Genomic DNA, 24,280 nt, shown 5'->3' with positions numbered 1-24,280 from the left:
GTAAAACAATTCTCTTGGTGGACTTCTCAAAAATAATCACATATTTTTTTCATGACAAAAGACCTCTGGGCAGCAGGATGTAAAATAATGCACAAAGGCTTCATGGAAGAATAATGTGAATTCTGAAGTATTTTTTCTTCTTGCAAAGTCTCCACAGTAAGTCTGTCATGCATAGTCATGTCATATGCATAAGTCATGATGCATAAACTTAGAGCTGGCTGTCATAGCAGCCCTGTACAGCCCAGCTTCTACACTTGGGGTAAAAAGCTAAAATCTATTGCAAATGAATTATATTGAGTGTGTCTGCTTGGAAGTGATAGACTTTCTGAAGCCGTACTGATGTTCAGGAATGGTCTTTTCAAGTTTGGTATATACTTAGCTGGGAAAGAGGACTTGGGCATTATTAGACAAAATGAACCACATTCATATGGTGTTTATAAAATACATTTAGCTGTTATTTCCCACTGCAGCAGATGGTATACAAAATAAGAAATGACCTGGAACCTCATTACCAACTGCATCAAGTCTGCACAAAACTGCTCAGGGAAGTAGGAAAATATTTGACTCATTTTCATGTGAAGAAGGCTTTGCCCACCTTCAGACTCTTAGAAATGAAGTTTCACAGAAGATATTCATCACAAATACCCACTGTGACACTGGTCAGGATGGAAAAGTTAGGAGGAATATCCATCCTCATGCTGCAGGATACCAACCGTCAATCACTGCCTTGAGTTAAGAAGACACATCCCTGCCACAAGGCAGCTATTCCCAAGGTGCGTGTGACGGGTAACTTGTTTCCAGCCTCCCCCGAAGCAGCTGATGGGGCTGTTGTCCAGAACTGCAACACTAAATGCCAGCATTCATTTTCCAGGGAACCGTCTGGAGTCTCAGATGTCCCTAGAAAAGCATCCTGGTGTCATATGATGTGACCACCCCTCCTTTCCAGCCTCGAGGGCTCTTAAGGGATGCAGATAGGGGTAATTATCCAAAGATCTAACACTCAAGAGGGTGCCCATCTCTAACGCTTTCCTATTTTTGGTAGATTGCTGGAGTTAGCAGCCAAATGTGCAATCTCCATTTGCATTAGTTTCTGCCACTGTCATGAGTTACAGAGGACAAAGACGAGCATGAAGCACAGGACTGGTGTGGTGCCAAGCCCAGTGATAAGAGCGGTAGGATGCAGCCAAGGAAGGAACGTGAGCCCTTTCAGCAGCTTTCAAATCTGAAGCTCCTAGTAACCATCTGCAGCTGTGTTTGCCCATACAAATGTGGATCACATTCTTGCCTGGTATTGCTTCATTTGCTCTTGTTGTTTGACTCTTCACGGTGACTGCTGTGAAACAGCTGCGGTTGGTAGGGGCTAAGCCAGCAGCACCCAGGGCACAGGAGTTCTGACTTTCTCCCAGATGCTGGGAAAACCTTTTCCCTTCCCTACAAGTTTGCTCTTCCTCCCATGATAGCTGTAATCTGTCTACACAGATAAGATTTGAGGCGGAATCTCCCTGTGTTTTGGGTCTTTATTGGGTATCTGACACCACAGACTGTGCTCTTTGAATGGCTCTTACAACTCAGCCTTATTACAGAGTTCCTTCACTCCTGCAAACCACTGCTGTGTTTGATTCCATGTGAGGTTACAAGAAGTCTGCCCCTGCCTCCTGAACTAGATGGGAATGACTCAGCTACACTGGATTTCACAGGAGGCACAACCACCCCAATGCTGTCTGCTTGTCTGGCTGGCCAGGCATCTGCATCTCAGCCCAGCCCACCCAGTTGGCCCTAGTGTTGCCAAGTTTGGCTTTCCTCCCTCCTCTTCTTCCCACTTCTTGATCTGTTGCATGATTTCGCATCTTGATACTAATTTGAGCCTAGACAAATGTGTGCCAATGTGTAATTTGAGTTTAATGTGCCACCAGAAAAATTGCTCTTTTCACTTTAAAATAACCATCTATCTGATGGTAAAGCTTTTTAGTAGTTCTAACTGGAGAAAGAGCCATTCCAGAGAATAATAACACTTCACTGTAGGAAAGCTCTTTTCAGCCTGTTTCCTAAGACTTCCACTGAGACCCGGAGGCTGGTTTTATGTCATAGAGGAGAAATAGTTTTTGCTCAAGTTGCTTATGTAAAGGAGCAGAGACATCTCCTTCTCCAGAAGTTATGTTGTAGATCAGCTTTAACCATATTTGCAGGTATTGCTGGGGTTAGGCTTGTTTGTAACCACAGATTACAATTTGGGTGCCAAATGATCTAGACAGCTTGTCATAGGACCGTAATGATCTCACGGCACAGCACAAGTGGGGTCCATGGTTTTCTGTACCATCTTCGTTACTTTTGCACTGGCCACACACAAGTATAAAACTGCAACTTTCTCCTCTCTGCTCTTCCTTTGAAAGGAGAAGGCTTGGGGGGGCAAGCAAGGTTCACTGACACTCATCCACAGTCCTCAACTGTGCATATCTGTGGACTTGGGTGAAAACTTGGTTCTGCTCTGGAGAGGCTTTCAGCATCAGAAGAAGAAATCCTGAAAGGATGATGAATCTGCACGCATTCTCTGGGCTGGTGATACCAGCCATGCATTGCTCTACAGGTCTTGTAGGCGTCAGGCCAGAAAATGTCCTTCATGGTACTGTGATGTTATTTCTGAAGGTATTTCTCTTGTAATATAAGCGGCTTAAGATATTTTGCATGTAATGTAAGTGGCTCCTTGGACTGTCCAGATACTAGGTGGTAAATTAATGGGCTGAAATTTTTACTTTCCAACTGGTTAAAAAGTATTTTCTTCATAATTTGTAATTAAATTACTAACTGCACTGTACAATGCAAAACACTGACCTTCTATCAGGACCCTCATATTTCTCTCTGAAACTCTGAACTAAGGGTAAAGTGTGAGAAAGCAAATGTAATGGATTTAGTCCTAAATAATTTTCTGCCATGAAAAACATGATAAAACATGGTTCTTTTTCAGCTTTCCCCCTCCCTCCCCTCTCCTTCCCTTCAGGAACTGATGTTTTAAATGTTCTTTGCTTTGAATGGATGACAAGAGCAGGTCCAAAACACAGCTTCATGGTCATTTGCACAGCTGATAGCACCAGCCTCCCAAGGAGGTAGATCCATCTTTTACATGTGATAGGAAGGTGCTGGGGTGGTGATCGGCACACATGACCATCATATGGCCTGGGGGTCCTGTGTAATTGCAACAACAGCTAAGGAAGAATCTTAAAAGGATATTTGTTCCTAAAGCCATTTAAAGAGGAGGCCAGAGGGGCTTGTGTCAAACTGTGCTGCTGATTGATGCAGCAGTGCTTTTGCCTGCAGGACAGTGCTTTCTGCAGCTACCCAACACTAACACACACACATATACAACCCAAGGAAGGGAGCCAGAGCCTCCCTGTTATTGGAAAGACACCTTGAGCAGTTTGCCTAAAACCAGGATGTTCCCCAATGTTGTACTGCTAACCCTTCATAGAAAAATCGGAAGTATTAAACACTGCAAGAGCCAAGGCTGGTGAGGCGACTTTAGTAAGTAGCAATATAAAAAAAGTAAAAACCAAAGAAACGTTGAGGATCATAGACTATTTATTTTATTCCCAGGTCTTTGGGACAGAGGATGTAAGGAAGCAGGTAATATGGTTCCTGCTGGGATTAACTGGCAGAGTAACAGAGGCCACTTGGGAGGCAAATCCTCTGGGTCATCTCCTACCACTTCTAGAGAAATTCCCGTCCCATGTCAAGCACTGGTGGCTTCTCTGCAAGGGATCAGTGAGATATAGTGCGGATGTTCTCCTTGACCCTTGAAGCGCTGTCTATGGCCCCAAAGAAAAGTTGGCTGGTGAGAACAGGGCTGGCATTGCTGGGGATGCTCCTCTCCATGCTGAAATCCCATTACCCCTGCTGCCCTGGGTCCTCCTATACATCCCTGAAGGGGCTGGGCAGCAGGGTGCAGGCAGTGCAGCACAGCATGCAGTCGCTGGAGGGATCTTGCAATAATGTTTTTATGATAAATAATTTTGTTTTGGTTTTCCACTTCAGTGGCCAAAGTCAGCGTGGCTCTTTTTGCTTCACAAGTGAAACCCAAACAACCGATGCCATTCAAAGGAGCCTGAGAAATCCTAGGAAGTCTCTAATGAGCTGACAGTTGGTGGCCAGAGGACATGCAGAAAACAGCCAGTCAGCCGTGCCTTCTGGGCTGCTGCTGGAGCTATCTCCCTGTAACCCAGGGCTCTACTTTAGCACTGCAGCTCCCAATTGCCAGGCTAAGGCACACCCTGGTAATGCTCCAGGCCTCCCAAATCTCCAGGGGCTTGACTATGAGCTTTTGCAAAGTAATTATAATTCTGGGATTCTATTAATTTCCTGGGGGGGGGGGGGGGGGGGGGAAATGCAAAGGTACCAGTACTCCTTGTATTTTTATATTTTCTAAATGCCCCAAAATGCCAGAAGTTCTAAAAGAAAATAATCAAACTTTCAAAATTAGATAACTAATTGTAGTGAAGCAATTTGACTTTATACTACTTACTTCATTTCATCAAGATAGTTCATAGGATGCTGACAAGCATTCTCTTCAACCATTCATTTTCATTATTAAAAGGCATTCTAAAACATAATCTCCCCCCTCTTTTTAGTGTTTTAGTTCTCTCAGAATGAATAGCTAAAATGTATTACATCAGAAATTTTCCTCCCTTCCCTCAAAACAAAGCCACTTGCAAACACCGTGATCAGTGAGGACACCTCTGCAGGCCTGAGTTATAAAGGGATGAAGCCAACGTCTCTTCTTCTGCTGCTGCTGGGCTTGACCACATGCTGGTACTCAGCCTGAGAGGCTCATTGAGCTTCTGCTGCTCTTCGCAATGCCAGAACTCAAGGCTATCCTCAGGTTGACCAGCGGCTGCTCTTGGTAGAGCAATTGCCATTTTGATCCATTGCTTCTAGTCCAAGGAGAAGTCTTCCCTTTGGTGCTTTAGTTCAGAGACATTCTGTCTACCCGGGTGAGTTGAAACGAAAACATGTTGCACAAGAACTCTGGAAATTTCCAAATAACACTAATTTCTAGAACAACATTAACTAGCTAATGTTTGGTCCCAGCAAAAGAATAAAAGCTCAAATAGCTTTTGAATGAAAAATGACTGAAGGGGAACATACAAAAATATTTTCATTTCATAAATGAGTTTGAATTGTTTTGCCATTTTAACTCAAAAGAGGAAATGCCACAAACAGCATAAGGGAGGTTGCTGTTGCCCTTTTAAAACTTTATTTTAATGCACTGAATGGACCAGAGCCCTGAGGAATGTCTTTCACTCCTTTCATCCCCAACCCACCAGGCAGCTGTCCTGCTCAGCAGCCATCCTCCCACCCCGAGCTGGCAAGTCAAATGTCACATTCATTTCAGTTTCCAAAAGTGAGTGCTCAGCTGTACCACTAACCCAACTTCTTTTTGATGACCACACCAACCTCTCCCACAAACGTATATTAAGAGGAAGACCCCTGCCCAGTAACGGTACTTGGACCAAGTGAAAAGCAAGGGCAGTAGAATTTGTGGAAGTGCAATGAGCCACTGGTGCTAGTACTTCCCAAAAATGTACATGTCTGGGGGAAGCCAAAGCTGATTTTGCACTTTCTGCAGCTAGAGAAAGGACTTGTACTACCACTGATCTGTACTGATCTATAGGCAAGCTACAGACTGTGCCTTCCTACGTGGCGACCTGATGGGTGGGTAGCGTTAAACCTGACACACAAACCCCTTACCTGATGCTTCTCATATTGCTTAGTGAGGAGCACATGCTTAAAGCCCAATGGGCCCTTTGGGGTCAGCTGTTTTTCTACTTCCTGTCACAACCTAGCTAAAATGATTTCCAGGACATGGGCAGAAAAATCAAGTCACTGGAGCTATCACTGCTGGTAAATAATCTCTGCTACCTGGCTGGCAGCTGAGAGATAACAGTTCTCATGAAAAAGAGTGACTGATAATCAATGTATGAAATACGGACAATCTTTCATGAAACATAGTCTCAGCGCATTTTTTGGACATAAACTTACTAGTTACAGCAGAATCTTTTAAGAAATTAGTGCTCAGGAATCATGGCAATTTAAGGTTATCTGTAACCATTATTGAGAGTTACGAAAGTTTCTGGAAACCACAACAGAACTGTAGAGTAGGTTTGCATATTTTTGTTACAACTTCAGTTCAAAACTAGGGCCTAAAAAGTCTATGCAAGTGCTCCTTGTCCTCTTTTGAGACTCAGACCTCCCCACAGGATGAGCAGGAAGTTTCTTAATCCACATACAGGACGGGGGAAAAGTTTCACTCTCTTGGTTTCCGCCTACAACGCAGTAGAAATAGGGATGCTGTTATCCAACCTCTCCAGTGATCACTGTGAACATTTTGGTCTAGGGTGTGACTGATCACTCCCTGGTGACTTGGCCAGCAGCATCATGTCTCCATTGCATCTTTATGGCATACAACGAGAACCAGAAACAAAACATTCTGCTGGTGGTGATGTATATGATGCTGGTCACTACCTCCATGCATCCTGCAGTGTTTCGACAGTCTTTCTTCTTCTTTCCTATAGAGCTTACAAGTATTTTCTTCTCTAGCTAGTAAAGAGAATGGAGGAAGAATCACTTCCTAGCATTCAGTATACAGGTGTGATTTCCTTTTCTGCTTCTTGCTAAATGAATGTTACAGCTGAGGTTCTCTGAAGTGCCCTTGCTGATTGCAGAATTATAGAAGAGTTGAGTGGCAAGCACCCCTGGAGGTCATCTGGTTCACTGCATCTGCTCAAGCAGGGCACCTAGAGCCAATTGCGCAGAACAATATCCAGATGGCCTTTGAGTATCTCCCAAGGATGGAGACTCTGCAACCTCTCTGGACAACCTTTGACAGTATTCAGTCACCCTCACAGGAAAAAAATAAGTGTTTCCTGATGTTCAGAGGGAACATCCCATGTTTCTGTTTGTGCTCGCTATCTCTGGTCCTGTCACTGGGCACTGCTGGAAAGAGCACTCTGGATCAGTCTTGTTTGCAACCTCCCTTCAGAAATTCGGTCCATGATGGCCGGCGGTCCTGATGGTCCATGCCAGTAGCACGATTTCTGGTTTCTCTTTATATCTGGGTACAATAATGCTTTGAAAGGCAGATAAAATATGTACTAAATGCTTTCCTAATGTGCTTTTCCACATAAGCTATTGCTTAGAAGTGGCTCAAAAAAATAATTCAGGGGGAAATGGTCTGTGTAAACATGAGCAGGGATGGAGGCAGTAATCACTGTGAGCCTTGAAGCAAGAAAATAGCAGTAAGATTTTTTTCAGAAAGCAGAGACGTCGTATTCTAGGTTGCTTCAGAAGGGGAAACGTTTCAGGAAAATAAAATTAATGACGTGATAACTGAATAAATGCATAGAATAACTCCTTTGGCTATGCTAAGTAAGAATTCACTAATTATTTGTACCACCTCAGCTACTGGGATATGTCAGTATAAAGTCTACTTTGCTTGACACGGGGGGTGGATGAGACAGCAGAAAAAATGGTTCAGAATCAGCCACAGTCTCGGTATCTTCTGAAGCCTTACTAGAAAACACTGACAATGCTAATTGTCACAAAGCTGGCATCTCCTGGCTCCCCCCAAAAAATTAGTTTTTAATTTTCTTAATCAGACTTACCAAACAGAGCCAAGACCTGGGTGGAAGAGAAAAAGCCCATGAAGCCTTTTAAAAAGAAAACTCTGAAGAAGGGGAGCTCTTCAAAGAGCTTTTCTGACAGAACAGAAATGTTTAAGGACCAAAACAGTTGAGGTCTGTCTCTCATATGAGTTAGTAGGGGGTTTTGATAGTATAGTTCTAGAAACTTTTGCTTATATGCTCTGTACCTACTATTAACCACATACCAACTGTGCTGATGCTAACCCTTACACAGCAGAAGAGTAAGTATGAGCAGGTAAGTCACAGAATTCAAATCTGGAATAATTAAAACACAGAGTCTCCCAGTGAGATGCAGGATACCTGCTCAGCAAGGGAAGCATTACGTTTTCTCTTTCTGATGCCCCCAGCCAAAGCAGCATGAAGTAGCTCATCCTGCCTCCCTTCTTCCTGACAGATAGACTCCATTACCAGTCTACAGGATCAATCTTTCGTTGAAATTTTTCCAGAATAAACCTGCATCCATGTTTGCAAGTATTTGTCCCATGTATTCACAGGTAAAGAACTTTTATTACAATTAAACATTAAGTTTTTCTGTCACACAGTTGGAAAAATGTCTCAGAATGCCAAATTTGACCTGTGTGTGGCCAGACACTAAGATTTTGCTTCAACCCAAAAATTTATTGACTTACATGAAAATATTCCATCTTAACATAGTACACATTGGTAGCATTTGAATACATATTTACAGATTTATTTGAACTTTTCTGAACTGCAATTCTACAACCGAGCAACATATCCATAAGTGTTTCATAAACTTTCAAACACTTACATATTTATACATATAGTTTTTGCATATATATATATATAAAAAAATATTTTTGAGACTCAAGGACTGAGAATAGTCAAAAGGACATTATTGCTACATTTCCATATTTACAAAAACAATGCATAAACCCATTCAAAACACCAAGCCATTGCAAAATAAGATTCAAAAATCCCCAAATTATAAAAATATACATTTCAAGAACGAAAAACCCAAACCTCTTTCAGCTAAGTGTCTGTATAGTACCGAGACATCTATAATTATAACAACTAGCTTGTCTACAGTAGCTCTCAAAGCCAACACGTTACAAAAGAGCTTTTATAGCATTAAACTGAAAATGCTCAACAACAAGTATGCATAAGAGTGCCTCCAAACAACTGGCTAACTTTGGAAAGGTGCAACAGCCTAAGTATGTTCAGTGCAAATGGCTAATTTTTGACTTAACTCTGAAAGACAGCTTCCTGTAACAATAAACCAAATGCACAGTCATTGAAGCAGGGCGGTATTCAACATAACCCAAAATATACTACCAATGTGTGTATTTATAATTACCTTGCATTTGGGCAGTTAGTACAGATTTAAATTGCATGTAAACTCAATCAAAATCCTGGTAAAGTATAAGTTACAGAGTGCTTAAGTGCATTGTAAATAAATAGGTACTCCACTAGGACTCTGTCTCTGACAAATGCTTCTTTCAATGCCTTTACTAATTTCTAGGGGACAGAAACAAAAGAAGAAAATAACTAGCCCAGTCCTAGGCTGAACAGGTACAGATCCAAAGCCCCACGTCTCAAACAAGAATGAAGGGATACTTTCTTTTATCCCTTCACAGCTAGGCTCTTTTTTATGATCTCTGGACTACAACAGAAAGGTGAAACAACTCGGGGCGTGGGGAAATAGCCCTTTCCAGTTATCACTATCCAAGCCCGCCTGTGTGAAAGATTCACCTGGGTAGGACAAGATAAAGAAAGGGCCCCTAGGAGAGACATTTTTGCCTCTGCTCTTGCTTAGATAAGATGACTCATTTAACGGCCTCTCCTCCAGACACACCGTTTACTGAGAGCAGCCCTCCTCCTCTATTTTGACCAACATGGCAGGGCCCACCTATCTCTGGTGAACACTTTTGGATATAAGCAAAACAAGCATCCAAACCCTTGGGCTCTGAAAGCAAGGAGGTGTGGGAGTGGTTCAGGCTCTGTGGTGCAGAGACACCCTGTGATGGGCAGCTCCATCTGCCGCTGGTGGGGAATGGGCCAGTGGAAAGTAGTGCCTATATTTACAGAAACCTTGTGACTGGTCTGCAAGGCTGACAGTGTGGGTGGGAAATGAAGGTGAAGATCCATGTTCTTCTCCCCTCCTCTGGTTCAAACCCTAGAGCTCCCAGGAGGGTTTGCTACTGTGCAGACTAACTTTGGAAGGGTCTCGGTCCCTTCTCCTCTCTTGCCCAGATACATACAGCACCCTTGCTGGCCTCTATGATACTTGCCTGGGAAAGCTTCTCAGGCATGGCTGGATGTGGAAAGGGGTTTGCAAAGCCATCAGCTTAATATTAGTTTATTTCTTACATTTGCAAAACAAGATTAACTAGAAAATGACTGTAGGCCTTCCAGGCGTGGATCCAGAGAAGGATCACGGCAGATTTGGTTTGATATGCCATCATCTTATTCCACACCCTGGCTCAGGATTTCTTTTGTTGTTGTTTTTTTTTTTCTTCTTCAGATCTGGCTCTCTACTGCAAATACACACAATATAGCAAAATATATACAGCTTCAGTTAACATTGCAATGATGCGTGTAACCGTGCTCAGAAGATTGAGTTTATGTGTAACAGTGTGTGGTAAAGGACAGTATTACAACAACGTTTCAGCTACACAGTGGTAGTAGTGAGTAAAAGTAAGAGAAATTATTGAAGTTGTTCATCTCTCACCCCCTGCACAATACAGCTAATACATCTGGGCTCCTCTTCTTCCAGATGCCACTCAAACATCTTCGCGTACCAGAAGAGGCTGAGTAGATGAAGCACTACTACCCACCGAGTTAATCCTCACTGAGTGATCTGGAGCGTTTTCTTGACTGGAAGGTGGAGTTGAGAAGTTTGCGTAAACCTGCAGACACCAAAGACCAGTGTCAGTACTCCTCATGCATACCTGGAGAGCATTCCTTTGCTAGCCTTTTCTCGCTGTGTACTACACACCGCTGTGGAAAGGTTCCAGCTCAGGTATTTCTTTGTAAATCTAAAGAGATTTTCAAAAGGTCTTGGGCTTAACTGCTCTTTTAGAGAATCAAGAACCTCAGTCTCAGTTATTAACAACACCACAGCTTCTAACTGCATGTCAAATTTCAACTGAGCTCAAGAAACGCAGCTCAGGCTGTTACTAAACTCCCTCAGAAACCTCACTAACACTTCCTTCATATTCTTGTTTTTGTTTTAGTAATGCCTGCACCTGCCAAAAATATGCTACAGGATGCAATCGAACACCAGCAGCTTTCAGTTTCCTCTTTTCTCAAATTGTCAGGAAGCCATGTATTCTGTGTCCAAACAAGGCATCCAGAAGGTAAAAAGGAGCTTTATTTTTAAACCAGGATTTAAACCTACTTCTTTAAACCCCAGTAGCACACAATGTTATTGTGAGAAAAAATCCAAGTTTCTCATGTGCCTCTAATTTTCCTTCGGACTGTTTTGTCCAGTTACACTCCCACAAAAAGGTTTTACTAGAGAATGATCGAAGCAGCAGCGAGTATGGTTTGACATGACATACCTCCAAGGTTATAAAAACAGAGCTAGGGGAAGCAAGAGAGAAGAGGCAGAAGAGCATGGAAAGCTCAACCCCTTAGTCCACAAAGATGTCTAATACAAACAAATGTGAGTATACTTTACATCTGAGATGTTTCCCAGATCAATAACATTTTTCATAGTTTAAAACGAATTTACAAAGTAAATCAAAATTGTTGTGCCAGGTCTATTTTGAGTGAGAAAGATCAACCATACTAACAGTCTACACCAGCTGGTACGTTTTAGGTATGGGCTGACAGCTACTGTCTAGTGGCACAATTAAACAGCAGTGAGTAGCCCAGATATCATTCCTACCACCCAAACTAACAGTGTAAAGCTATTTAAGTAATGCTGGAGAATTAATGAAGCACCCAGTCTTTTTGCTCCTTACAGCTCTAGTGTAAAGTCTTGCTTGAAACTGCTTTGACTTCTGAAATCTGATGATCCATAACTCACCCGGGGGGCATTATCTGAAAGCTGCTGCTCTATCAGCTGTACGATCTGTTTGAATGTGGGTCTCTGTAAAGGATCAGCATCCCAGCAACTCTTCATTATGTCATACCTGCAAAGATAATGGAATTAAGTACCTCTCATGAGGAAGTCCTTAAAGCACCTATCTCATTTCCATCATTATTTCAAAGAAAAGTGTGACCCGGTCCCACCTTCTTTAAATGACATTTAAGAATAGAAATAGTGCTGATAACACCTGAGCTTGTGACAACAAAGGACTCAATACTCATCAGAGCCTCTGGACAGAGCTTTCTTTGACAGCTTGCTAAGTGCCAACCATTTACAAAACAGAGGATTAGGGATGGCTCATATAGAAGATCAGTAGTCAGTCCTCTCACTGTCAGGAAGTACAGTGCAAATACAGATGCTGTACAGTCTGGTAGTACATCTCTATGTCTACTTCATCTGAACTAAAAATGTTTAATTATGTTCTGTGATCTGTCAATAATTCATCAACATGGAGCAGATGCCATGACAAAGTGATCAGATGACACAACACGAGTGTATTTCATTGCTTGTAACAACACATGCATGTATTCTGCTAGTTAGAGTACATGAATTATTTAAAACATGAAAAGAACTTAAACAAAAAAAGACAATGAGGCAGTGCAATAAGCCTTAAGGCAAGAATGGAAGCATCCCTTCCTTTGTGCCACTGCTTATGTTTGGTGATCAGAGGTGCTGGTTTCTCACTTACATTTCTGGTGGTGCACACTCAGGGCTGAACATTCTGTATCCCTCCTTGATCATTTTATAGAACTTGGAGTCCACAGGCATCCCTGGATAAGGGCTGCTTCCTGTTGAGAGAGCACATGAGCAACATGATTTCTGCATCTGCAATAAACAAAGATGAAATAGAAATCCCCTGAAGTACAGATCTTGAAGGAGCTTACCTAAAGAAAAGAGCTCCCAAAGCAATATCCCATAAGACCAGACATCACTCTCAAAGGTGTAGACACAATTGAAAATACTTTCAGGTGCCATCCACTTCACAGGAAGACGGGCCTTTCCAGGGAAAAGGGAATAAATTAAGACAATAGGCATAAGGAATACAAAATTAAGCTTTTCTACCTCTTACATGCTTTAAATGCTCATTAAATCAAGAAATCCAACCAATCTCAAGTATCCAACCAAAAACTGAAATCTCAGCAGTTTAGAGTCTCCAAGCGCTGCATGGTTATTGATCCATCTTTCTGCGGATCTACCAAACTCCTCCAGCTCCTTGCGCTCTCATTTTCTGTATACTGCATGATTCCTCCTGTCTTGTATGCAAAAGATGGCAGGAAGCCAGAGCAAAATAATATATATGACCGTAGCATGGTTCCTTATGCAAACATGGAAGTCCACTTCCATAGACTGGTTACCATAGGCACACAGGTAAGATTAACCTAGTCAAGATGCTTCAGGCTTTAATAAACAGTTAAAACACCTGCTTTAGATCCTCAGTGTATCAGAAAATCACAATAAATGAATATATATTGACACATATTTTGGGTGGGAGTGTTGATCTGCTGAAGGATAGGAAGGCTCTGCAGAGGGATCTGGAGAGGCTAGATCGATGGACTGACGCCAACTGTGTGAGGTTCAACCAGGCAAAGTGCAGGGTCCTGCACTGGGGCCACGACAACCCCACACAACACTACAGGCCTGGGGAAAAGTGGCTGGAAAGCTGCTCATCAGTAAAGGACTTGGGGGTGCTGACTGACAGCTGCTGAACATGATCCAGCTTGTGCCCAGGCAGCCAAGAAGGCCAGCAGCATCCTGGCCTGTATCAGCAATAGTGTAGCCAGCAGGGCGAGGGCAGTGATCATCCCCCTGTACTGGGCACCACTGAGGTTGCACCTTGAATCCTGTGGTCAGTTCTGGGCCGCTCACTACAAGAGAGACATTGAGGGGCTAGAGCGGGTCCAGAGAAGGGCAACAAAGCTGATGAAGGGTCTGGAGCACAAGCCCGATAAGGAACAGCTGAGGGAACAGAGGTTGTTTAGTCTGGAGAAAAGGAAGCTCTGGGGGGACCTTATCAATCTCTGCAACCACCTGAAAGAGGTTGTAATCAGGTGGGGGTCAGTCTCTCCTCCCAAGTTAACAAGCAATACGACAGGAGGAAATGGGCCCAAGTTGTGACAGGAGAGGCTTGGACTGGATATTAGGAAAACTTTCTTCATTGATGAAAGGGTTGACAAGCACTGGAACAGGCTGCCCTGGGAAGCAATGGAGTCACCATCCCTGGAGGTGTTTAAAACATGTTCAGATGTGACACTTAGAGACATGGTTTACTTGTGACCCTAACAGTGCTGGGTTTATGATTGGACTCAGTGATCTTAAAGATCTTTACTAACCTAAAAAATTCTATGATTCTATGATTTTTGATAAATTTGTGTGGGGACAGACATCCCTTGGGAATGCCAACTGAAGCAGAGGAAAGGGCACAGAAAGCCCTTTCTGTAGGAACCGGTCAGGCTTCTATCCTAAGCATTTGTCCTACTGTGGGAGAAACCTGTTAAGTGGTCTTGCAACGATACGTCAAAAGTTACATTTCAGCCATACCATTGAGATGAATTTGCCATGGGCTGCCTCACCAGACAGTCAACCAGAGTTGTTTATTTCCTGAACAACACAGACAGCAAGCACTCTTCCTGGGCAAGCCCCCAGCTGCTGTCATCAGCATTGCCTCCCAGCAGTATCGACAACCGGCAATGCCCCAGCACTCCTCATCTGCTTTAAGATCAGGCCAGATGCAACTGGATGCCTCCTGCAGCCACTGCTTCCTCTCTCCCTCCCCAGGCAGCTGCAGCCTATCCTCCTCTGACCCTTTCAGGCTATGGAATCAAAGAAAACCATGGCTTTTTGCCTCCCACTATGCCCTAATCAATAAATTCACACTTCAGAATCCAGTTTCCATTGTCTGAGTGATGTGTTACAGCACAGAAGAGGATGCAAGCCCCAGATTATATAGGTATTTTAAAAATGAACCATTTCAGTAATGCACAAACGTAGTAATGCCAAGAGAAAACAAGTTTCAAAATAATTATATTGAAGATTGGGCTACCAGCATATTCTAATGGCAAAACTTAGAATTATTCACACAGCTATAACTTTCAGTACATTCAGATGTACCAGAAAGACTTGGTGTTATATTGGTGCAGCAAACCCTCTTCTCCACTACAACAAGCATTTAGACACCAGCATGCTTTTTTCCAGTATAACAACACACACATACCAAGGGTTTTGTCAGCACACACATCTACATCAGGAATTGCCCCTGCTAACATTTCTGACCAGCATGGATATATACCAGAATTCAGAAATTTAGATTTCCGTGTAAGAAAGACTTTTATTTGCATGTCAAGACAACAAGAACTCCCCAAACTTAAAACAGGTGGCTTAAGTATCATATATACTTACATTTCCCTTGACCACATAATTGGAGTCATTCCTTATGTCTCTTGCCAGGCCAAAGTCACAGATTTTTGTTATTCGACCATGAGTTAGAAGAATATTTCTTGCAGCCAAATCCCTGTGAATGCACTAAATAACAAACAAACAAAGCTATTTTATAACATCTCAACAGGCTGTTGCTTGGGTTATATGTACACTCATCTATTCGACTTACTGCATTGTACGTTTTATGGTAAGCTGAAAGTCATAACGAAGCCATGTGACAATAAGCTTACTCAGATGATTAAACATTCTGGTGTAGTAAGTATCTTTACTATCATGACATTGATCCACATAGCTAAGGTTGTCTATGCATTTATTTTAGAAAAGAGCATTTGCAGTCACTTTCAGTTTTGTACTGTTTCACATTTGCAGCTCAAGTTTCATATACTTCTTCTTTGACATTTTATCAAGAATAATCACTGCCTTGTTTCCTAACACTGGACAAATAAGGAGAAAATGTGTTTTTTTTTCTAAAATAATTCCAGTCTTCCATTAATAACTATTGTGGTTGAGGGAAAAGTGCTAAAAAGATGAAAATAGGGAAAATTATGGTAGTAACTCAAAGCCAACAGCTTGGAAACTGAATCCCATTTCAGAAATACTCCTCTGGAAGATCTGAATTATTAAGTACCTATGAGATCTTTATAAGCAGACCTAAGCATTTGAAAATACCGTAAATTTTCACATGCCAGTATCTTTCAGTGTATAGTCATGTGTTCAGTGACCTAGCTAACTTATATTTCCATTTTCTGGAATACGTTTCCCAAGCTCCAGATGGGTGCTTGAGTTTTCCATGAGTTGTGTTCCTTTGTATGCAGCTGTGGAAGCCATGTGCATTTGTTAAGAGAACGGAGGCAGGTCCCTAACAAAATTATCTCTTTTTCCATCTGGAAAGGCGAGTGTTAAGCTCCTGTTTTACTGATGGTATATAGCATGCAGGCAAAAGCTGTCTAAAGAATATCTGAAGATGGTTCAATTTTTCTTTTTTCCTTGAAATATGAAACTTCAGGAATTCCCTACAAAAAATTACTTAAAATATCAAGAGTTATGCAAATCAAACTCAGAAAATAACTGCAGGTTGCATAAACCCCTTAATCTCTGCCCCTTCTGCAGGCTTACATGAGGAACTATTTTTAATGACAGTTATTGTCTCAGGGGACTCTCATTCACCTCCCAGTCCAACATATTCTGCACTTTGCATATGTAAAGGTGAGAGCATAACTGCACTGTAGCAGTAAAGTGAAGGAATGGTCAAGCATCCAGCATGTCTCTGCCTTGTTCAGTTTGCCCTGAATAAAGACTTTGTCCGTTGGAGGAAGCCCTGTCTTGTGATTAAGTCACCACATGCTTAATAAGGGAATTATTTCCCCATGACAGACTCTCATCCCAGCTCCTGCACAGAGGCACTTTTATGCGTCAGAGCCTTGATACACAAGCAAGTTGCAAAAGAGCAGCTGGGTACTCTGCGCCGCTGATCTGCATGGACCCTCCTTCCCTGAGGGTGTGAGGCAATCTGAGGCATCTTATCCATCAGCCCACACTACTCTGCATTTACTAGCTGGAGCTAGGAGCGTATATGTACGCTATGACTGAAGAGGTCCAAGCACAACAACGTGTTAGCACAGTGGAACTTAATTCTGTGATAAAGTTGTTTATTCTGCACTACCAAAGCAATATTGCTCATTATTTCCCAACCTCAAGTTCAGGTGGTGTTACGTTCATTATTGCCTTTGCTACTCAATGCCACACTGTCTGTTTGTATCAATGGAAAAGCTATAGAGAAAAGAGTCCCCAGGAATGATGCATACCGAATTCTGGGGCTATTCTATAGGAAGAAGGAAGTGCAGCAGGAGGGCCAGGAGACCTCCTTGGAGGGATAAGGAGCTCCTGAGGAAAATTCAAATGAAAAAAGAGGCTTATAATAAGTGGAAGCAAGGACAGGTGGCATGGGAAGAGTACAGGGATGTTGCCCGGGAAGCTAGGGACCAGGTTAGGAAAGCTAAGGCCCAGTTAGAATTAAACTTGGCTAGAGGTATTAAAGATAACAGGAAGGGATTCTGCAGGTACATAGCAAATAAAAAACAGACTAGGGAGAACGTAGGCCCCCTCAGGAAGCTCTCGGGAGAACTGGCTACACAGGATTTGGAGAAGGCTGAGGTTCTGAATGACTTCTTTGCCTCGGTCTTCACTGGCAAAGGCTCTGACCACACCACCCAAGTCTTGGAAGGCAGACACAGGGACTGTGAGAATGAAGACCTTGCGCCCACTGTAGGAGAGGATCTAGTTCAAGACCATCTTAAAAGTCTGAATGTGCACAAGTTCATGGGTCCTGATGAGATCCATCCGCGGGTCCTGAAGGAGCTGGTGAATGAAGTTGCTAAGCCACTGTCCATCATATTTGAGAAATCATGGCAGTCAGGTGAAGTTCCCGATGACTGGAAAAAGGGAAATATAACCCCCATTTTCAAGAAGGGGAAAATGGATGACCCAGGGAATTACAGACTGGTCAGTCTCACCTCTGTGCCTGGCAAAATCTTGGAGCAGGTTCTCCTGGAAGGCTTGCTAAGGCACATGAAAAACAACAAGGTGCTTGGTGACAGCCAGCATGGCTTCACTAAGGGGAAATCCTGCCTGACCAGTTTGGTGGCCTTCAATGATGGGGCTACAGAACTGATGGACAGGGGTAGAGCAGCTGATGTCATCTACCTGGACTTGTGTAAAGCGTTGAACACTGTCCCACACGACATCCTTGTCTCTAAATTGGAGAGACATCAATTTGATGGATGGACCACTCGGTGGATAAAGAACTGGCTGGATGGCCGCACACAAACAGTTGTGGTCAATGTCTCAATGTCCGGCTGGAGACCAGTAACAAGTGGTGTCCCTCAGGGATCGGTGCTGGGACCGGTCTTGTTTAACATCTTCATCACTGACATGGACAGTGGGATTGAGTGCGCCCTCAGCAAGTTTGCCGATGACACCAAGTTGTGTGGTTGCGTTGATATGCTGGAGGGAAGGAATGCCATCCAGAGGGACCTTGACACACTTGTGAGGTGGGCTGATGCCAGCCTCATGAAGTTTAACCATGCCAAGTGCAAGCTCCTACACCTGGGTCAGAGCAATCCCAGGCACAGCTACAGGTTGGGCAGAGAAGAGACTGAGGGCAGCCCTGCAGAGAAGGACTTGGGCGTGTTGGTTGATGAGAAAATGAACATGAGCCAGCAGTGTGCACTTGCAGCCCAGAAAGCCAACCGTATCCTGGGCTGCATCAAGAGGAGCGTGACCAGCAGGTCGAAGGAGGTGATCCTGCCCCTCTACTCTGCTCTTGTGAGACCTCACCTGGAGTACTGTGTGCAGTTCTGGTGTCCTCAACATCAAAAGGACATGGAACTGTTGGAACAAGTCCAGAGAAGGGCCACGAGGATGATCGGGGGCTGGAGCACCTACCGCATGAAGACAGGGTGAGGAAGTTGGGGCTGTTCAGCCTGGAGAAGAGAAGGCTGCATGGAGACCTCATAGCAGCCTTCCAGTATCTGAAGGGGGCCTATAGGGATGCTGGGGAGGGACTCTTCATTAGGGACTGTAGTGACAGGATGAGGATAACGGGTTAAAACTTAAACAGGGGAAGTTTAGGTTGGATATAAGGAGGAAATTCTTTCCTGTTAGGGTGGTGAGGCACTGGAATGGGTTGCCCAGGGAGGTTGTGAATGCTCCATCCCTGGCAGTGTTCAAGACCAGGTTGGACGAGGCCTTGGGTGATATGATTTAGCGTGAGGTGTCCCTGCCCATGGCAGGGGGGTTAGAACTAGATGATCTAAAGTTCCTTTCCAACCCTAACCATTCTATGATTCTATGATTCTAAGATAAGAAGAAATAAAGAATATGTGTGCTAAGCAGTGGATGTCCTGCATACTGAAGGATAGAGGAGCCTGACGAAAACCATTAAAATCTGTAATATGAGTTTGCCCATAGGCCTGTTTTGAAGCTGTTAATAGGTGAAAATTAAACCAAAGAGTTTGGAAGGAGGAACAGTAAGGGGAAAAACAAGTCCAAAAGCAAGTTTTAATGGGGACTTCCTCTGGAGCAGAATTAGACCCACATTTTCCACTGTTAACACAGGATCCTAGAATTATATTATTTTTGTCAAACTGCATGTTCGGTTTTGCTCTTTATCCTAGGTGCAACTGTATTACCCTATGTCTCCATTAGTTAGAGTGTTTACATGTTGAATGGCACTTTTCCAATATAATGTAAGAACAACCACTAGAACAAAACAACTATGCTGTGCTTAAGACTTCTATTATAAATCCCTTTCTGTTCTGCAATACCTCCCCTATGAAACCCAAAGAAATGCCTATTATGTTCAGTGTAGCCTGTGAAGATTCTTTGTGGGTCTCTAGGCTGGTTTTATCTTTCCAGAAATTAAAAACCAAGATATATCCTGTACATTTCACCATACTGCTAAAAAAAAAACCAAAAAAGCACACAGTGTGATACCTCTCCTGTTTAAGGAAGTATTCTGCATGAGAGGAGTAGCAAGTGCAGTGCTGTTTAGAACTAATGCAGACAGTTGCAAAACTGTCTCCATAGAGTTGTTTATTGTGTAAATTCTCCAGCAGAGGATGAATCTTAAACTCTCAAGATTTAATTGCTTTTCTGAAGGAGTCCACACGTTGGGTTTCCATTTTTTTCCTTAATTCCCTTTAATTCCCATACACCAAAGAAGACTGAAGAAATAACTCCTTAAGGTTTCCATTCACTGCCTTCAAAGCCATCAGGAGTTTTGCGTGCTCCAGGAAAGAAGGAAGGGCTGGAGATGAAACTCGTAAGAGGCACCAACCCAGTTCAGCAGGGTTCAGCTGTACCTGCCATCTCCCAGCACATGACATTATTAATCAGTGGAGTCTTGGGGTGCAGCAAACATACTACACTGCAATTCCTACCTTCTGTCTCTTCTCTTGACATTTCTGTGACTAGTTTCTGTTCATGAGCAAGGCCACCGATTGTACTAGCCTGAACCGTGGATGTCCAATAGCATTGCTTGACATTGACTACTGTGCACCCTGTATTCTGTTTTATGGGATATAAACCTCCACTTTCAGCCAATGAGCACAGTACAGAACTCCAACACTAGCCAAAGCCGCAGGTACATGAAAGAGCATGTCAGTTTGCAGTGCTTGTTGAAAAGAACACAGAAATATTGAGCATTTAAACACACGGATCACATTAAAACACTGAAAGTGATGCTAGAGGACATCAGAAATCTACTGACTCAGTCCAGCTCTGAAAAATTCTTAACTTACATTTTTGGAGGCAAGGAAGCTCATGCCCTTTGCCACCTGGTAAGAAAAGCTTAGCAAATCTTCAACATCTAGAGCAAGTTCATCATCTTCTGACACAGAAAGAGTAACATCCTTATCGGTGTAGGATCCTAGACAATATAAACAACAGCTTTTGAGTGGAGCAAGTGTAATAATTTAGAAACAGAGTTGTCTTAATGTTAAATAAAACAGTGATCTAAATAAGTACCAGACTACAGTCACATAAATAGCCCATCATCAAAAAGCAGAAAATAATTCCGATACTCATTTAAATGTGGAGAAACACAAGACACTGTAATTCAGCACACTGTTCTTTCTCAAGCCTTCTCATATCAATTAATGAGTTTTAATTGTCCTTGTCTGTGAGAGAAAAGTCTGATAAAACTGAAAAAATCCATGAAGCCCCTCTCTCGGCATGCCCACAGGCAAAAAGAGAATTCCTTATCAGTGTACTTACCAGACTTCGCTGGTCTTTTTTTATCAGGTTTTGGTGGGACTGCATATGACACTCCTGGTTTCATGTCCATGTACTCATTGGCAACATCACTGTAGAGGCAGGAAATGAAATGAAACATAGTTTAGTGAAAAAGGTCCCAAAAGGCATTCAAACAAAAAGCCAAGGTTACTCCAACCTTCTGAATATAATGCTTTACAAACAATCGGTAGATTGGAAACTCGTGGGTGTGTAAAAAAGATGCGGAAAGGCCTGTACAGTTTCTCAGTATAGCTAATGATACATCTCAAAGTTTGGAGTTTGGCTCAGGTGAGCAAACAAAACCTTTCGTACATACACTGTTTATACAGTCTTCACTCTCTATAAATTAACATCCAGATGTTTCACAGGATTTGCTAGTGCTTCCTTCTTCTGCTTAGGCCAACTTCTACCAGAATATTTCAGCAACTCAAGTGGCAATTGAAATGCAGAAGACAAATGGTAAAAAGTGTTAAATTCAGAGATCCTCAAGTACCATAGAGGATCCACATATATTTTGAAGAAGTCGAGGCTTGGGACAGCCATCTGCTACATTTTTTTAAGTTTTCTTACTTCTATATATAATTCAAATGTACAGATTTTCATCCTATATGGTTTATAAATACACAGTTGGGCACCTTTAGAAATTATGGATGTACTTTGGAATTTTTCACTTCATTGCCATTAGAACTCATACACATAGCCCTTCCTTAGCCTGAAATATCTGTTTAGTTTATGAACAATAAATGCAGCCACAGAGCTAACATGGAAAGGAGTAATGAGATTACCAATAGTTTCAGTCACCACCAGAAACACATCTGATCCATTTAGCAGCTGCAACTTTACAGTAAATACTAATATGAGAATTTGGTAAATACTCTGCTGTTTATACCTCAACTTGCAAATTGCGCTCAGTGAGGTTCTTTCACTGAAAAGAGGACACACCTCCAATGGCAACTCACAGCTTTATATTCATCGCCTCAATAGTTCCAACCTCTCTGGGTCATTACCAGCCACCCATGGTACAAACAGCTTCATCAGTACTACAGCTTAATGGGACAAAGGACTTTACCACCTCTTAAGGGTCTGCCTAGTTCTTTTGTGTCTGCCAAAACAAAGCAATGGTCCCACTGGGGTAATAAACAGGCTAAAAATAAAAATGGGCAGGTATTGCAACAGCCCCTCGGTTTTGGCAAATTATATCTCCCCTCACTTTGCAAAGGGAAGGAGTGAGCAGGAAATCTGCTTGGAAACGTACTTGGAAAGAGCTCTGGGCTGGTATCTAAAACTGAGTGTTAAAAATACACAGATGAAGTAAATGGAAAAAAAACAAAGTACAAGAGCAATCTCAGAATCGTGACACAGGCCGTGTCAACGCAAAATCTAGTGAGCTGTATTGGTGGCAGCTTGCCTCTAATACTGTAATGGGCTGATTTTGTAAGAAGTCATTTCTGAAGGCAGGGACTTAGGAGAACTCAGAGTATTAACACCCCAACACTGGGGGAATTGTCATTCAAGCTGCTAAATGAGCACTGCCAATGTTTAACAGGAACGATAAACACAAATACGTACAAAGACTGGAGCCAAGGAGTTGCATGAAATAACTACAGGAAATGTGATAAAGTAAAACAGAGAGTGTGTACAATCAATCGTGCTCTGTTAGAATAAACCACCCACTGTACAAATCGTCTCTTTAATTAAATTGTTTCCTTGCCCAGCAAAGATTCTTCAAAGCCAGCTGCATGGAAGGTTTCTCCACATCTCTTACCCCTAATAAACTTTGTTATCTCCTCCTTCTCAATCTTCTAAAAACACAAGGACATTTCAGCAGATCATACTTACGCTGCAGGCTCTGCCTGATGCAAAAGGTTCTCGTAAACTGCTGTTTCTGTGTGTTCTTCATGTTTTGGACAAATAAATGAATCTCGTTTCCGTCTCAGAAAATTTAAAAGATCACCATAGCAGCAATATTCTGTGATGACTAGAGTGGGACCTGCAGATGCACATGAGGTTTAGAAAGTAGGTGAGTATTGTTTCTAAAGCAGAAAGCCTTACATAAAGGTAGCATTCAGCCAAGTGCACAAGCTGGGTTATTAAAAATCACACTGCCTAGCACTGTCTAGACTTGAGAAGTTACAGAAAAGTAACACAGCATCTTCTTCTTTCACCGATCAGCAACTATGGTCCAGCTAAAGCTGTGTTGCTCCCAATTAATTTGCTCCACCCCCCCTCAATAGCATTGCATTGTACAAAGATTAAACAAATAAGGTCTTTTTCTCTTTCTTCATGTGATAATGTTTCTGGCCAGACACATCTGTCTGATTTTGCTCACTTCCTGACGGAAGTTATTTGTTCCAAACGTTAGAGTAATTCAAGCTTCATACATTAATCCTTTTGATTCACTTCTGTTTACAGTAGAGCTTCACACTCCTTCAGTAATGTTTTGGAAATGATGTAGGGTGTTATATTCTGCAGTATAATAGGAAAAAATCATTCAAACAGAACAGCCTGCTGTGACAGAAAGCTACATTGCACAAGGTCTTACAATATTAAAATGAAATCAGAAAGGAGAATCAAGTCATCTCCAGCACGGATGTTTATAGATCAAATATATGTTTTCTGAGTGAATGACTCCAGCTATAGCCCTTGAATGCATAATTGCACTGCGTGTTATTTCATCTGTAAGGTTATTCTCCACCACCGTTTCCTAACCTCACTAGTTTATTTCCATTTTTCTGCAGTTAAAAATTACAGCTTTCATAGTAGCAAATGCAGTGTTTGTGGTGTGATTTTCTTACAGATGACGTGTATTTTCATCTAAGACAGACACACACTCAGGCCAGTGAGTCTACTTTGTCATCTGCTTAAACAAAATTGTTTCATCCTACTTTTAAATCATTAAATGTGAAAGTGAGAAATGTTTTGCTTCTGTCTAAATCTGTGAATTTTTAGAAGCTCCTCTTTGAAAAATGAAGCGAAAACTTAAAAAGCAAATATTTGTGTAAGAAGCAACACCATCTTTCACATTAAAATGCACATAAATTAAAAATACAGGACTGTATCACTCTGTATTGACATTTCAGCTGTTTTGTAGCTTTTACTATGTATGAAAACAAACTTTTAAAGTTAACATTAAATGTGACACCTTTGTGTTGTGCAATAGTTTATTTAGAAAAGTCTTTTTCTCAACTTTCTGCTGCTTAGAATTTGTAATTTCAGTGGTGCCTTAATAGACACATTTACAGTTCTAACAGAAGGCTAGAAGACTATACAAGACAGGCCTGTTGACTTCACCTTGGATACCAACAAG

At 42.3% G+C, this 24,280-nt stretch overlaps 1 protein-coding gene across 2 annotated transcripts in view; it reads right to left on the bottom strand.

Annotated features, from left to right (window-relative positions):
• Positions 1-8,366: 8,366 nt before the first annotated feature.
• Positions 8,367-24,280, bottom strand: part of KIT (KIT proto-oncogene, receptor tyrosine kinase) — a 57,582-nt gene continuing 41,668 nt past the window's right edge. Inside the window, exons 14-22 of one of the 2 annotated variants that reach the window (XM_061472585.1) lie at positions 22,813-22,963; positions 20,956-21,044; positions 20,481-20,608; positions 15,142-15,264; positions 12,630-12,741; positions 12,434-12,533; positions 11,683-11,788; positions 10,451-10,558; positions 8,367-10,186 (exon numbers count right to left, since the gene is read on the bottom strand). In XM_061472585.1, the coding sequence (XP_061328569.1) occupies positions 10,184-10,186; positions 10,451-10,558; positions 11,683-11,788; positions 12,434-12,533; positions 12,630-12,741; positions 15,142-15,264; positions 20,481-20,608; positions 20,956-21,044; positions 22,813-22,963 (920 nt within the window). In that variant the 3' untranslated portion in view covers positions 8,367-10,183. Of the gene's footprint in view, positions 10,559-11,682; positions 11,789-12,433; positions 12,534-12,629; positions 12,742-15,141; positions 15,265-20,480; positions 20,609-20,955; positions 21,045-22,812; positions 22,964-24,280 lie in introns of both variants that reach the window. The other variant, XM_061472576.1, reaches the window with a different exon arrangement.

The sequence above is a fragment of the Pezoporus flaviventris genome, unplaced genomic scaffold (genome assembly GCF_033815535.1).
Source record: "Pezoporus flaviventris isolate CSIRO_AGI_PZ_B2104156 unplaced genomic scaffold, CSIRO_AGI_Pfla_v1 ptg000002l, whole genome shotgun sequence".
Classification (NCBI taxonomy): Eukaryota; Metazoa; Chordata; class Aves; order Psittaciformes; family Psittacidae; genus Pezoporus; species Pezoporus flaviventris.
Note: the sequence above shows the minus strand (reverse complement) of the source record. Positions and strands in the feature narration are given on the sequence as shown.